The sequence below is a fragment of the Meleagris gallopavo genome, chromosome 23, assembly GCF_905368555.1.
Source record: "Meleagris gallopavo chromosome 23, MGAL_WU_HG_1.1, whole genome shotgun sequence".
In the NCBI taxonomy this organism is placed as follows: Eukaryota; Metazoa; Chordata; class Aves; order Galliformes; family Phasianidae; genus Meleagris; species Meleagris gallopavo.
Window position 1 is genome coordinate 4,278,764 of NC_139426.1, and position 16,248 is coordinate 4,295,011.

Genomic DNA, 16,248 nt, shown 5'->3' on the forward strand with positions numbered 1-16,248 from the left:
ACACAGGATACGTCGTGAGCACCAAACAACCTGCAGGGCTGTGGGTCAGTGGTGGTAGAATGTGCACAGCTGTGAGGAAGGGATGCTCAGAGCTCTGGGTTCTCATGGAGGCCCATAAATGCAGCAGGACAGCCATGTGGATCCTCTCACTGGTGTCTGAGCTTTGCTACGGGGCAGGCTCTGACGGTGCTCTGTTCCCATCCTCTGTTTGAGGATGCTCGAAGAGTGCGGATCTGCTTTGGCTTGCTTTCAGGGAGGCAGAGGGTTGGTTGTTGGTGACCTTGCTCCCAGTTTGCAGCTGGAGCCCCACGTGCACAGTGGGCGAGTGCTGAGAATGTTCGATTAAAAAAGATTTTCAGGTGGAATTTAGCATTAGCAAAAGTGTTCTGAGTATGCTGACACAAAAGGAAACAAAGTCTGAATAACTCTGAGTAATCTGCTTGTTCCAACTTATTTACAAAGGCGAGGGACTATTGAGTTTTGTGGGAGGCCTTTAGTTGCTGTTGATAACGTGCGTCCTTTGGGGTGGTTTGGGACTTCAGCACGTGTTGAGGATGAAAGGAATCCTAGTTAAACACGTTTTTAGTTCGGTGTAGTGCTTTAAGGCAGAAATAACAGCTTAAAATAAACCTATATCAGAAAATGAGGCATTTCCAAGGGCAAGCTCCTTTGCTGTGTGGTCAGAATGTGACACGTTCCCTCATGTTTTTCATGGTGACCATGATAGCTTTTGCAGAGTGTTGGCCACCAGTAACCAGGTCTCCAGAACTGCTTTTCCAAACAATGATTTTTGCACTCCAGGGTCTGTTGGCCATTCCTCCGCTGCTGTTTTCCCAGAGCTGACATCGTTAAGCCCAAGAAATCTCATCTTCTGTCTGGAGCCCATAGACAATAAAAAAACACCACGAGGATTTGTGTCTTCTGGATCAGCACACGGCGCTTTGCAGGCCTTGTTCTCTGCACGCAGATCATCTCCTGTGGCAGAGCTGGGATCTGAAGAGTTCCTGCTATTTCCATTCAGAGATTGCTCCGTGTTAAATGTGAATTTCCTGGGCTGTGTCGCTGCCATGGGCTGTGAGCAGCCTGTTGGTGGGGCAGAGCTCCCTGTCCTGAGCAGATCATTGCTGCTGGGAGGTGATTCTGGCAGGGTGTTGAAGCATGGCTGACCCAGGCAGGGCTCCTGGTTCTGGCTCATCCTGGCAGAAACAAAAAAATGGCTTTGAATAGTTCTCTAAAAGAGCTCTGGATCGTTTTCCAGTTTCGCTTACACATTTTTTTGAAGGAAACTGTTACAAAAAACCACCTAATTTTTACCTTTTCCTGCTGAAATTTTGCATACGTTTCCCCCTCAAACAATTTTAGGCATCTTGCCTTCTAACTCAGCCTGGCCACGAGGGCTGGCTTTGTTGCCTTTTGTCCCCAAAGCTGACGTTCAGCTGCCTGCAGCACACATTAGCACTTCTGCTTTATTTTGCACCCAGGCCTCCCTGCTTCCTGCTCACTGCACTACAGCTGACTCACACTTCTCGAATCTGTGCTCAGAAATGACAGCCGTCCCACATTTTAGAACTGCAGGAGGGTAAGGCAGGCTGTGGGATCCCTTGATTCAGCTCAGCAGCAGGGATCCTTTCACATGGGCTGCCTCGGAGCCTGCTTTTATCTCCGCTGTGCTGGGAACAAAGAGAGCGGCTGCCTTTGTGTGCTTCGCTTGGGAGCTTTCATTTATCATACATAAATAGCACATAACTTCATCATTCGTTAGAACTGCAAAATGCAATTAGTGGAAAACGAGGTGTATTTCAGTGGGAGTGAGAGGTGTGCTGCGTGCGCCAGGATCTGGAGCGTCATCTTTGCAGTTACAAATGAGAAAAGCAACATCTGTGTGCTGAGAGCCAGGCGTGCTGGGGCTCACTTTCGTGGTCTGAGCCCCAGAGCTCAGTTCTGTGCCTGGTGGGGACTGAGCCCACATGGACACCGACAGAGCACTGGGTTGCTGTTAGGTTTATCGTGATTATTAGAAAATAGATGCAGAGATAAATACTGTGAGTAAGAACGCCGGCATCCTGAGTGCTTGTAAAACCCTGTAGACAATTGGATTAATGTTTTAAAAGGGCTCATAAATTATGCTTGTAGCAGAGAGTGTGTGGGAGAGGAAGGCTCCACGTCTGCCTCCTTAAAGAGCCTCTCCTTACAGCTCCCATTTCCATCCGGTTTTGCTAACAGCAAAATCAAAACCCTGTTTTGTGTGAGGCCAGGATAAAAGCTGCAGCAGAACTCGTTGCAAAGCTGTGTGCAGATCTGAGCTCGATGAGCGAGCGTCTGAAAGCTGCCTCTTCCCAAACGAGCATACGTCACAAGCAAACCTCCTAAAAGGCAAATGAAGCCGTAAGCCTGAGATGTTTAAAAAAGCAAATTCCCAGCGCAGCCTGCCTCTATGTGAGACGTGTGTGTTGTGACAGCTCAGGAGATTAGTTGTGCTGGCATTCTGCTCGGCTGAGTTTACATGGACGTTGAGGAGCAGGTTTCCCTGTGCTGGGAGGAGGCTGCGTGCCAGGCGGGGAACAGCCGAGGGCAGGCACTAAGCTGTTCCTTCGGGATGGTCCCAGCTAAGGGTGGTTATTTTCCAAATACAAGGAGAAAACCAGCCATATTAGCAGTATTTGGGAACGTATCCGCATGTAGCATCCATGTTTTAGCTTTGTGTGAAAGCGTTCTGTTGTTCCGGTTGAGACTTCCTATAGCTCACTGTCACATGCTTGTTTTGATTCTGCTGCGGCTGTAACTTCATGACACAGCAGCTGTAATTAACTCTTCCATCAATCTCCCATTCACGCAACAGAAAAACCTTTGGCTTAAGCTCTTGAATGATTATATCCATGTTTCTTCAGTTGGAAAAGGGACGAGCTTCTGCTGAAAGAAAGGGGAATTGTTCCTGCTGCCGTTTTTTTCCTCCCTGAAAACTGAATAGAGAAAGCATGACTTTTTCCTGGGACGCCTCAAAGCCTCCATTTGCTTTGGGACACACATCCCTAAAGCTCCACGCACGCAGTAGGAGTTAGCGGCGCGTTCCCCCTTTCCCAGAGCCCCCTTAGGTAAAGATGAGAGCTGTGCTGTGTGACTCATCCCATTCAGTGCAGTGTTTGGGACACGGCTGTGCTCTGCTGCTCCGATGTCTCACCGCGTTACCCACGGAGGAGTGCTGCCACTCTAACAGCTTGTTCTTCTTAAATGCTAAAAATATCCCATTCCCATCCTAAAGCACCGCTCAGATAGAAATCCAGCTCTACCACTTACTTCAAAGGCACAATCTCTCAGCAAAGACGGGTATTTGAAATGTTTGGCTGGTGGTACCGAGCAAAGAAGAGCAAAGGGGCAGAGTCTCACTGCAGCCCTGATGTCTATTTTCACTTCCCTGGGGTATGGCACAGCACCCTGGGGCTGCTCTCAGTTTGGAAATTATTTTCAGACTCTCCCCCTTCATCCTTTGGTGATGTTTGTGTTTTCAAAGCGTCCCTGCTGCCCATTTTGCTCCGTGCTGACGGAGAAGCAAAGTGCACAGCCACAGAAATGCAGAGCGTGGTGGGAGAGGTCGCTGCATCAGGTGGTTAAAATGGTCGGGAACACAAAACCATTTCCCTGGGAAAAGAGGAAGAGAAAATGCACTGGAACAGGTTGCCCAAGGAGGCTGTGGATGCCCCATCCCTGCAGGCATTCAAGGCCAGGCTGGATGTGGCTCTGGGCAGCCTGGGCTGCTGGTTGGTGACCTGCACACAGCAGGGGGTTGGGACTGGATGAGCACTGTGGGCCTTTGCAACCCAGGCCATTCTATGGTATGATACGAAGTCAGATGGTTTAATGTGAAGAGGGAATGCGGGAAACCTGTGGAATAATGTCAGATACAAAAAAGATGAGCTTGTTTCTCATCTCTAACACGATACAGAGACAAATGTGAAAAGCAATGAACTTCAAAGCGTGGCTGTTATTTCTGTACGTGGCAGATCCTCCTCCCAGCGCTCACTGAATTGAAATTCCAGCGGAATTTTTTAGAAAGTCGCTTGTGTAATGGAGCCTCTCCAGGGTTATGTCAGACACAATTATTTTTAGCAGTGTTAGAAGCCCTTGTGCCTCCGGGAAGAAACCAGCCACTGAAGAAGCTGACGTGTCCCCACTGGGCAGGCTGCAGTCACATTATTCTCTACATTTTGTATTCTCTGCAAAGGCGATAGCTGTGGGGGTCCTTTGCAGCTCAGAAATCCTATGGTTCTGGGATCCATCCCTAGGAGGTGTGGAGCCTTGGGAGACATTAAGGGGCTGCCCATCAGCTTGGCAGTGGATTTCTTGTTGTGCTGTGGGGGATTCTGTGATGTGCCCTGTGTGTTTTGCCATCCTTTGCGTGCTGTGCCCAGGCTGATAAGCTCTGTCATTCCGAACACAACAGGATCCATCTGATGTTTTACCCATATTCCATTTCCTCGGCCTTCACCTCTGAGGGTTCTGTGGGGTGGTTGTGGAGCATCTCTGAGCTCCCACGTGTGCTGGGAGCAGCTCTCCTGCCCCAGGTGAGGAAGATAAGGCAGCTTCAGGAGAGCCCTGTCCCCATGGTTTGATGTCAGCACGGTCCCAAACAGCTGTGTGCTGCCACTGACCGCCAGCGTGCTCCGAGAGCAAAGACAGCTCTGAGAGCTAACCACCATAGCTCAGGCAAGGTTTGCTTTCTAATTCCATCCCCGTTGTCCTTCTGACCATTCCCTTGTGCCTTTTGCAGCAGTGACTCCAGCAGCAGTTCGAGTGACGAGTCGCCGGCACGCTCAGTGCAGTCCACAGCGGTCCCCGCACCTGCATCCCAGCTGCTTCCATCTCTGGAGAAAGATGAACCCAGGAAAAGTTTTGGGATCAAGGTCCAAAATCTTCCAGTGCGCTCAACAGGTACGGTCACGTGCAGAAGTGTTCCTTCAGTGTTCCAGAAAAAGGGAAAAAAAGAAGTAAGGGTGGATTATTGACCGGTTAAATAATTTTTATTCTGCATCCTTGGTGTTAAGTACCTTTTTGAACTTCACTGTTGAATGGGAAAATGTGTCGTTTGATGAACCAGCTTGTATGAAACTTGGTTCATACTTGGTTCGTATGCTGCCATCACAATGCAAGACAGTTTGCAGGTTACGTATGAAAAGCATTAAGTTGTGGTGCTACACTCCTCTATAAATTCCAAGTACAAGGGTGGATAGTGGTAGGACAAGGGGAATGGTTTTAAACTGAGGCAGGGGAGGTTTAGGTTGGATATTAGGAGGAAGTTTTTCACTCAGGGTGATGAAGCACTGGAACAGGTTGCCCAAGGAGGCTGTGGATGCCCCATCCCTGCAGGCATTCAAGGCCAGGCTGGATGTGGCTCTGGGCAGCCTGGGCTGCTGGTTGGTGACCTGCACACAGCAGGGGGTTGGGACTGGATGAGCATTGTGGTCCTTTTCAAACCCAAGCCATTCTATGATTCTTTGGCCAGAGGAGCAGTCCTGCTGTGGCTTTTGTAGCTTGGGCCAGGAATTTAATGTTTTGCATCCATGAAAGAAAGCTGTGGTTGTGATAAAAGTTGAGCAGTGCCCTCAGATTCTTTCAGCATCGCCAAACTGAAGCTGTTGAGACAGAAATTTCCACAGTTTTATTCCATTTGCTGTCTGCCTCAGCACAGTTTTGTTCTGATGCAGTTAAAGAACAGTTCAAGTGTTGCTTAACAGTTTCTGAAGGCGTTTTGTTGGGAGAGAAGTACTTCCGTGCTTCGGACATCCAAACTGACATTAGGTACAGGGCTGTGGTTTTGTCAGAGGTGTGCATTTTTTTCACCTCAGGAAGAAAAATGCATTCTAGGTTTGGCTGCAGGTCTTAAAAATGCCCTGCAGCTTATTGCTGTGTGCAAGAAGGATGGAAGGAAGTTCTTCAAATGGAATTGTAACAAAGACCGGACAGGAATGGGTAGAAAGATTAACCTGCGAGGAAGGGACACAGGATAAAGTTCAGGACAGCTTTGATCAAACTTCTAGTACCATAGGTGTTATGAATTGGCAGCATATGAGGTTTGTCCCCCAAAGCCCTGCCTCATTTAGAGCAGAAAATGGATGCTGCCCAGGGGAGGAGTGCAGAGTGCTGAGAGAACATCCAGTGTGGCTCCTGCAGGAGCAGAGATGTGTGTGCTGAACGAGACAGGGCTGTAAGGGGCAGCAGGATGGTGCCTTCCTCGAGGCAGCTGTGTGCTGCCCCTGCAGACGGGCTTCTCTTAGGGCTTCTGTCTCAGCTCTGGTGCAATGGTGGGAAAATTGCTTAATTAGTGACCATCTGTGAGAAACCCAGCGTGTCCCATCGCCACAGCTACTGGAGCTGGTGCTTAGAAACAGTGATCCGGATTTCCAGGGGAAGATTTGAAGCATCTCCAGTGTTTCACTTAGAACTGGTGGGCAGCTTTGGCTTTTAATTCTCACCATGCCTCAGCTTCTTGTTTGTGTAATACAAGAACTTAGGGTTTTGTATTGCAGCACTGAGTGCTGAGTCATATTTCAGAAAGAGTATTAGATTTCTTAACGTTCTCCCACGTTGTTACAAAGTGTGTTTCACGCTACTGACACATGTTTGTTGGTTTAGATACAAGCCTTAAAGATGGACTTTTCCATGAATTCAAGAAGTATGGGAAGGTGACGTCGGTGCAGATTCATGGGGCCTCTGAGGAACGGTATGGACTGGTGTTCTTCCGACAGCAGGAGGACCAGGAAAAAGCACTGAATGCCTCCAAAGGAAAGCTTTTCTTTGGCATGCAGATTGAAGTGACAGCTTGGATAGGACCAGGTGAGACCTGTGCCGGACGTGTTGCTGCCCTGGGCACAGTCACTGCTGAGGCACTGTAGAAATAAGAAATCTTAAAACCTCCTTCCTGAAGAAATGTAGTTTTAAGAAACTGGGAAATAGGCCAGAATAAATTCCAGAGCTAGGAGAGTGGATACTGTAGGTCAAACAGGGAGAGAATTCCAGTCTTAAACCTCAGACAAGGAAAGCTGCCATCCTCTCATACAGTGGGATCTGCTGCTGCTGCTGGGAGCAATCAGATCTTCCATATCTCAGTGGAGCAGGAGCCAGTAGTGTGATGTAAGCATAGAACAGAGTCCCCACAGCCACCTTTTTTCAGCTTTTAATTAAAACAGCTAATAACGGCTTAGGCAGCGTAGTGTGAATGACTAATCAGTGAAAGCTGTGGCATTGAGCACGTCGATTTCACACTGTACTTCAATTGTTTGTTTAAAAATAAACTTGTGAAAATCAACTTTTTCCATATGCTGTTCCCCAAGTGCGATGAAGCTTCATTTAAATTCTTGACAGACATTAATACTTGTAAAAGAGTTAAGTTTCTAGGGAAGCAGATACAGAATGGAGCAGCTTTCCATCTGAGGATGCTCCCATTCCATAGTGCTCACCCAGTGATGTGATGTTTTGAGTTGCACCTAAAGAGGGCAGTTCACAAGCTGTATTTTTGTTAAAGACATTGGCTAGTCTCAGTCAGATCATATCTGCTTGTCAGGAAGTAGACTTGAACAAACAAATCAGTGTGAACCAAACCCACATGAAAAACACTCTGATGTGCTAAAAATTTCTCACTCTTCTGCTTCTAGAAACAGAAAGCGAGAATGAATTTCGTCCTTTGGATGAAAGGATAGATGAGTTTCACCCAAAAGCAACAAGAACTCTCTTCATTGGCAACCTGGAGAAGACAACCACCTATCATGACCTTCGCAACATCTTTCAGCGCTTTGGTGGCATAGTGGTATGTGAATTCTTTTTCTGCTCTGTAGGGTATTATTGCCCATTCTTTCTGTACAGACCTATAAAATGCTGCGAGTGGTGGAACATCATGCTGCTGATAACAGATAATTCAGTCCTTCTGTAATAATCTGAGTCATTCATCTTGCTGAAATATACCTGAAAGCTTTTCTTTGCATTTTGAGTGAAATCTCAGCACATGTGTGTTGAAGAGATAATTTAGCAGTAGAAGCAGTCTTGGGAACGTTTGTAAGAAATGTGCCTTCTGCCAGCCCAGAATATTTGCAGAAGAGCATAGCTGAATAGTTGGGATTTAAATACTCCTAGTGCTGCTTTCGTATTTAATCAGCACCACTCTGTGAAGTCTGCATTTCCTATTCATGTCTGAAACAAAGTGTTGAGCTGCTGCATGTGGCAGTAGCCATCAGCTATGGCAGTCTGTTCCCTGACAATAGGGCAGAGGAGGCACTGAACAGATGGGGTAGTGATGACACATGTGGGATTTGGGTTTTTGGCTGAGCAGGCTGATCTGCATGAGGTAAAGCAGCAATCATTCCCTTCTCCTCTCCTCATGCCACCAAATCATATCAATACTGCAATTATGAGAGATTTGCCAGGAAATTACAGCGAATATAATTAGTTGAATCTGAGCTTCTGCACTTAAAGTTTATTCTGTGTGCTCACTGCACGGTTCTTTGGAGGCTGTGGCTGCATTATCTGTTTTGCTCTGGAATACTGCAGAGGTATCAGTGAAAGGAAGGGACAGCGTGCTTCTGTGTGTGTTGTGGACAAACACAAAATGTACATTTTATTATGGCTGGCAGCTCTTGTGCATCCTACCTCTTGAAATCGGTGCTGATTTATGAATTTACACAGCGCCTGTGGCTTCAACCCTTTTCTAGTGTTGTACCAGCTGAGCTGTCCCGATAAAGATGCTTATCAGTGATACTGCACTGTCTTGTAAATTGGATTTTCTATGAAACAGTGCTGTATTGTCAACATTATTAATTGGTCAGAATTCAGCAGCAGTGCTGCCTTGCTGAATTTCCATGAAAACTTACAAGCTCAGGTGCAAAAGGGACCAGCTTTATAATCTTTCTAGTGGATAATGAGCAAAATGATGGTTTTTTTATTTGCCTGCCAAAAGAAATTGCTTGCCCAGAATGAGTGGTCAGGTATAATTTGCCACAGTTGCAATAGTTATATGCAGTAGTTATATATAGCTGCTTCAGATGCTTGGAAATGCAGTCCTCAATTAGCATTCCACTTAAATCATTAGGTCAAGGCAGTAGAATTCCAATAGTTGTGTAAATCTCTCTGTTCACTTCTGTTTTCCCAGCTAAAGATTTCTTAGGTGAGACCATTTCAGACTGCTGCCTTGCCTCTAAGTTTATTAACCACAAAATCAGTCTGTCCTGACTGTTGAAACGTTTGTGCTTAAGCTCGTGCTGTAGCATTGGCATGCAGTACACAAAGGAAGCTTCTGCGATTTAAACAAATAAACCCCAGCACTCTACCTTCTATTTTCAGCTTGGAATGAATCATAACATCATGAGTTTGTTCAGAGGCTTTTGGTACATTTGCTAGTACGAGTGCCGAGCTTGAATGTTAACCAAATGTCAGCTGCAAGCTTGCTGCTTTTATTTTTAAATCAATTAAAATGAGCCTTATTTAGACTTTCATTGCTTTCTTGTGCCTGCATCTGCTATTGAATGGGCTCGTGGTGGCTTAAGGTTAAATATCAGCAGTGATAGAAATTTGGGGTCTTTTTCGTCTGTGTCACATCAGTGCCAGACTGGTTCAGGAGATGTGTCCAGCATCCCTCTCTGCCTCCAGGAACAGGATGGGTCGGGTTTGTTTGGATGAGAAACCCTGTGTGGCTTTTGGCCCAGAAATGGGGATCGGAGCAGGCTGTTTTCTCTCAAGCCTTTGCAAGCAGAAATACAGACAATTCTTGGTGTTGTCTCTCCTTGACATAATATTAGCAAAGCAAAGCTGCTGTTCGTTGATCAGGTCAGGCTGGCTTCTGTGGGGTTGAATTCTGAATCTGCATTATAAAGAGCTCTCCCTGTGTCAGTAAGGATTTGGTTTTACCACTGAATGAGATACAGCAGAACAGCAAAGTTTTCAACTATCTACTAACGTTTAAATCCTCTCTGTGAAAGAAGCATTAATTAAACAATGATTGTGAGTATCAGAAGTCCTTTTAGATCCCGTTAGGTTGTTGAATATCCTTTTCAGCCTGTTGCTGATTGTCATTTCCTTTTTCTCCCCAGGATATTGACATTAAGAAAGTGAATGGTGTTCCTCAGTATGCATTCCTGCAATACTGTGACATTGCAAGTGTTTGTAAAGCAATTAAGAAGATGGATGGGGAATATCTTGGAAACAACCGGCTCAAGGTAAAGAAATCTTCCCATGGATGGTATCCTTCTCCTGTTACTTTGGTTTGCAGCATCTTAGGACATTTTGGATCAGCTTAGGCCACGCAAGTGAGAATTTTTTTAATGCATAGACCAGATTAGAGCGCAGTGTTTTCACCACCAGTATTGGGGTTAATCATCATTTTTGCTGGCTGCCTGAGCAAGGAAGCCCAGCATGGAGCAGACCTGGAGACTGCCATTCTTTGGTTTGCCCCTTGAAGGCAGAGCTGGGGAGCTGCCCTGGTACTGACAATAAACAGAGGCTGTGAGTCCCCAGAGCCATCAATCTGTCACCTTCCAGAAGCATTCAGATTGCACAAGAAACAAATGTTGTCAAACACTGTATTTGTTTAAGCATGCAGAATTATTTTCATTAATTGCTGTTTGATTTTTTGTCTTGCTTGCACCTGTGCAAGATGCTAATTTTAGAAAAGCCATACAAACGCCTAGCTTTTTTCAAACGACTCTTAATTAGGCGTGCTCTGTTCGGTGAGTTTAATGCTTGTGAATTGTACTGATGGACGTTTTGCCCTTTTGTGTTCAGCTGGGTTTTGGAAAGAGCATGCCTACAAACTGCGTGTGGTTAGATGGTCTTTCTACAAACGTTACGGATCAGTATTTAACTCGACATTTCTGCCGATACGGGCCTGTGGTGAAGGTAGGTGGGAGGCTTTGGTGTATGGTTTGAAGTTGTTACTGTCTTCCTTTCTTCACATCCTGTCCTTTCAACCCCGGCTGTCCAGGGCTTTATAGCTCCAATAGAGAAGTTCTCTCTGGGATGTAATTTGGCTGACAGGGCTCTTCTAGCTTTGCATCTCGTCCATCTGATCCATAGAGCAGTTGCTGCTGGTGTTTGGAGTGAGCCGAGATAACGAGCATTGGAACCCGTGTGTAGCTCTTGTGCAGTACAGCCTCACCCCAACAAAATTTCTTTAGGCTGCTCACACGTAGGAATAGCAACCTAATCAAGTAGTGACACTTACGCGTGCTAATTACATTAATAGACATGACTACGTTTTTTCATTAGACCAAAAAACGACTTCTTAAATGCAGTTAGGACAGTCACAAAAGCACGTGAAGGAAAAGAAGAAAGGCAGTGACTGTGGAACATGTCCTGCAGCAGTGGCACATCACCCAGCCCCTCCATGAGCGAGATCTGTGCACATGCTTCACCTTAAGCATGTGAGCTGTCCCTGTCCTTTTGGACGTCGATGTGCTTAAAGTGAAGCTGTGCCTGTACATCTCCTCGGGATCTCGGGGTCTTGCCTCCTTAAGGAACTCTGTGGATTTGTGTTGCAGCTTTGACATTCTTTATTGTAGTTGTTGTTGCTTGAATTATAAGTCTGTGTTGCTGAAGGAAGCTGATATTTGGAAACTGGGTGTTTAGCAACTGAGCGGTACTGCAGACTATCATAAGAAAAACTGTTTCCATTTTGTGATTAAATGTTCCCTTTACCTTTTTTCCCCCCTAAGACATATTGGAAATTTTTTGAAAAACTGAAAGTAAAACAAGTAAAACCACAAAACTCAGTCACCAAAGAAAAAAAAAAAAAAAGTAAAATACAGAAAAACAAAATAAAGGCATAATATACCTCAAGCCACAAGATCCACAATTCAAAGCAGTCCCGTGTGCTTTTATTGTCTCTTCATTACAATATGCCTCATCAGAAAAGAATGGAAATTTACTTTGCTAAAAATCATTTTCTTACTGGTATCCTCATGACTTAGGATTTTGTTGGGACTGACGTTAAGTCCTGTGGATGAGGCTCTTATTTGGTTTTTGTTTTGTTTTTTTGTTTTTTACAGGTGGTGTTTGACCGCTTAAAAGGCATGGCCCTGGTTCTCTACAATGAGATTGAATATGCACAAGCAGCTGTAAAAGAGACCAAGGGGAGGAAAATCGGTGGGAATAAAATTAAGGTGTGCAGAATGACCTCCAAAACAAAAGCAGAAACAAATTGTGTTTAGGCCTTACCCCTTGAACACTGGCATTTGCAGAGTGCCAGTCAGAAGGGCTCTTAGTGGGACAAGCATGTCCCATTTACCTAAGGCTTAAACTATTTTTCACACTCGGCTTATCAAGCTGTTAGGGTATCTCAAAGTGTTACCTGCAGAGCCTTTTCCAGTGTCCTGCCGTTTTGTTTTGCTGAACTTGTCTCTCTAAGCTCCTGAGTGTTGGTGTCCGTGTTACTGCCTTATTTACCCGAATCCAAGGCGAGATTTGCTTTAATGTTAGGAAACTCCAAACTGCACGGGGTGACAGAGCGCTGCCGTGTGGCTGCTGCTTGTCAGTGCCCCAGCACACAGGTCACAGCCTGGCCAAACCTGCCACCTGCTCCTCTTTGCAGCGGGGGAAAAAACTAAAAACTCCTCTAAAAAAGAATGGATGGAGAGTACTTGTTTCCTGGAGCAGCACTTAGCATCTGCAGAGCCACCTTGGATTTGGGTGAATATGGTAAAACCTGTTCTCAGTGTCCCATCAATGCCACTAAATGGGACGTGAGGTGTTAGCCACCCTCTGAATCACCTTCTTCCTCCTCCTTTCTTCTCTCCTAAAGAGTGGGTGATGATTTCAAGCATGGTCTCTCATCCGGTACGTTAACCTAGCAACTTCATACCCTTTGGACCCTTTCATACCTTAGGAGTTGGATATACTTCAGTTTCTAAATGTGGTGGTTGAATATAAGTAGCCTTCGTGCAGAATAAAATACATGTCCATTCAGAAGTTTCCTATCATGGGTCTGTGGGTCTTACTCCTCAGCGACCCTGGAGGAAGCAGTGCCCTTAGTATCTGTATATCTGCTCCACTGGTGTGGTTATACAAAAGTCTGGGCAGATTTAGGAAAAAAATGAACCCTCAAGATTGTTTTAAAAAAATAATAATTTCATTAATGTTATATACAATTCATTAAATCCATTTTAATCATTAATTTTTGGCATCAGTTATGCCATTGGCTTCTTCATATTCGCACACTTAGCTAGAAAACAGACAATCTTGAAGCAGCTAGAGTAGGGAGCTGCAATTTTTGGTTCCTTTCCCATCCCCACTGTTGCCTTGGTGTATAAACCCAGGCAAATAATGTGGAGTCTGAAAAGAATAATACTGACCATGTGGAGATATAAGGCATTTGGAATTTTAAATGGAGCTGCAGCATTGGAAGCATCAGTACCACGAGAATAACGTATTTTTCTTGCTGGCTTACTGAACAGAAGCTTCTCATGTGCTTCTGGTCTTACACCTAAAAGCCCAGCGAGGAAGTAGTCACACAGATCCACGCAGCAACACTGAGTTGAGAGAGAAAGGTCTTTTTCTCCTGGGGATGTGCAAGGTTGGCCAGTCCCAAGAAACACTTGGCTTTTTTATCGTTAAATAGGATAATCCCCATTTTCAGTTCAGCTCCCATGCTCAGATTCCCCAGCAGACTTGAAGCAGTGTTAAAATGGATTGTTTCTCTTACTGAATGTGATTAACCTTTTATTTTTCAGGTGGATTTTGCAAATCGAGAAAGTCAGTTGGCATTTTATCATTCCATGGAGAAAACAGGTCAGGATATCAGAGACTTCTATGAAATGCTGGCAGAAAGAAGGCAAGTGCCTAATGCAATTATTACTGTTTCTTACTTCTTCAGTATCATATTCAGTGCAATTAAACTTTCTTCAGGCCAAGTTTTAAACACTGAGTTTTGTTCTTACCAACTTTATCCTTTTAAAGTTTCATTAAAAACATTTTAGCATATTTTTATCATCTTCTACCTTCTCAACTTTAAAACATAAAACCTCCCCTCTCAGAAAAAACCCACCCACACAAAAAATCCCCAGCAAATTTTGGTGGCTGAGCTTAAGCTGTGCATTAAGGTAGACAGGATATCACACATCTGAAGTGTAGACAGTTACTAAAACTCATATGTAAGGTGGAGGCTTCAGCTATCTGCATGGTGTATATTTAGTATTCAGGTTATGGTGATGGGTCACCAGGACACAGTTATGAGTCATTCGTTGTTTCTTAAGAATACAGAGACTAGTTTATCTGTAATGCCTTAACCCTCAGGTGTAATTAGATTATAACAGTTGTTTGCATATAGTCTGATCAGCTACTGCTGCTCATCTCTTGAACAAAGTGAAATTGTCTTCTACCTACCCCTTCTCAAGAGGTTAGTTCATTAACACGATAAAACTATAAAAATGAGCAAGGATGCTTTTTTTTTTTTCATATGAAAAATGTATTCTGTGTTGATGACCATCTACAGCATCTGTCCTGTTGATTTCTGACCATTTTGTGAAGGTTGCAAAATCTTGTGCTGCCTCAGAACAGCCGTTTTTATTTGTATGCCCTGGCTGAAAGCAGCCTTGCACAGAAGCACTCTCATTTTGTTCTTTTTTTCCCCCTACGGTGATTGAATGGAACATCAGTGTTTTTATTACTAGTGACAGCGGTGACGGCTGAAAAACAGAACGTTTTGGTTTTGTGTGGGTGCATTTTTGTTACCTTCAGATGCTGGCTCCATTGTTCTACCTGTGAATAAGCTCAGTGTGACTTGGGCTTTGATTGTGCCTGTCTGCTACATAAATCTAATGTTTTGTTTTGTTTTTTAACAGCAAAATAGATTGGACTAACATGCATCCAAAATTGCCAGATGTAAAAGTGGAGAGAGTTTAGAAATTGGCAATCAGGATTTGCATAATGGAAATAAGTCCATTCATTGTCTGGTCCTTGCCAGATGTTGTGATGTGCCAGCAAGAAGTCAGTAGTCATTTTCTCTGAGCTACACCAAACTGAGGAAAGAGTAGTGCATTTTCAGATGTCTTTGAATGCACAGAAGTCAGCTTGGGCTTGTCTTCAGTGTGAAATAATTCTGAGCTGCACATTTATTCCTGGAACAACTTGATAGTTGGGTACATGTTAGACTTGTTTTTCCATTTCTGTCATTACGTTCACGTTGTCATTACTAGATACTTAGGAGTAATGAATCATGGAGTGATTGAGCGAGCCCTGCAGTGTGTCTTGTAATTCTGCATCTTCTGGTCTCCCAGGCTCCTTCTGGCACTTCACTGTCTCTGGCAATGTTGCTGAGAATTGCACCAGCCAGATTTCCGTAGGTTTTAATTGCACTCAGCCTAAATAGAACTCAAACCAAAACGTGTTTTTTAACTTCAGAGAAGTTGCATCGCTACAACATAGGGAATAATCTCACCGGGTCAGTGCATCATTAATCTCAGATCTTTGCAAAACCAGACTGCTTCAGAAAATCTGGAAGCTTTCTTTACAACCGTTACAAAACCACATCGTGTGGCGTTTCACCCGCAATAGGCCCGCATGAACGTGAGCATATCCAGTCCTGCAGTCTGTGAAATTATAAATGGGATTTCTTGAGTAGGAGGCTGGAGGCTGGGTTGTCTCTGGAATATCGTTGTGTGAGGTTGAATTGTGTAATATCACAACTGTTCAAAGCTGCCTAAGATTTCTTGCTGTTAAAGCTCTGAAGGAGTGATGACTTTGGGGCAGAGTGCAGGTGGAGCAGTGTGTGCTGCAGGAGAAAGGCCATTTATCCTCGAGCATCCTAATGGTTCATAAATTATTTAGAAATGGATGAGACTGCTTTGGTGTATGGAGTAGCCAGTCTCTCTATTTCTTCCTCTTAGTAAATTGTTACTGAATACAAATAGTGCATTCTGTGTCTGGTTTTGTATTTGTTGATTAAAATGGAAAGTTATCAAACATGGCAACTTCCTTCTTCCTATGTGTTTACCTACAACTGCCTTTCACAGCACTCATTATTGCTTGCAGAGTGAGGTGGTTGGGTTTTTGTCTTCCGTGTTAAGCCCTGTGTCTTTTGTTATTATTATTTAATTATTTTAATTTTGTACATTTCTTACAATGTGGAAGCTACTAACTTTCAGAATAAAACACAGACTGTGAAGCTAAGTTACTGTACATAAATGGTGAAGAATAGGAACATGAGCTCTGTGCCATCCCTGTATCCTGCCCCTCTGCCAAACAGTCACATTCACTGTTAGGAATTGCTTCTTTTTG

At 44.5% G+C, this 16,248-nt stretch overlaps 1 protein-coding gene across 5 annotated transcripts in view; it reads left to right on the forward strand.

Moving 5' to 3' along the window:
* SPEN (spen family transcriptional repressor) overlaps positions 1 to 16,248 on the forward strand; it is a 56,950-nt gene that overhangs the window by 28,706 nt on the left and 11,996 nt on the right. For 3 of the 5 annotated variants that reach the window (XM_085242405.1, XM_085242407.1, XM_085242406.1), the window contains exons 4-10: positions 4,766 to 4,926; positions 6,628 to 6,828; positions 7,647 to 7,798; positions 10,071 to 10,196; positions 10,762 to 10,875; positions 12,024 to 12,137; positions 13,704 to 13,804. In XM_085242405.1, the coding sequence (XP_085098531.1) occupies positions 4,766 to 4,926; positions 6,628 to 6,828; positions 7,647 to 7,798; positions 10,071 to 10,196; positions 10,762 to 10,875; positions 12,024 to 12,137; positions 13,704 to 13,804 (969 nt within the window). The remainder of the gene's footprint in view (positions 1 to 4,765; positions 4,927 to 6,627; positions 6,829 to 7,646; positions 7,799 to 10,070; positions 10,197 to 10,761; positions 10,876 to 12,023; positions 12,138 to 13,703; positions 13,805 to 16,248) is intronic. The other 2 variants (XM_085242408.1, XM_085242409.1) reach the window with 1 other exon arrangement.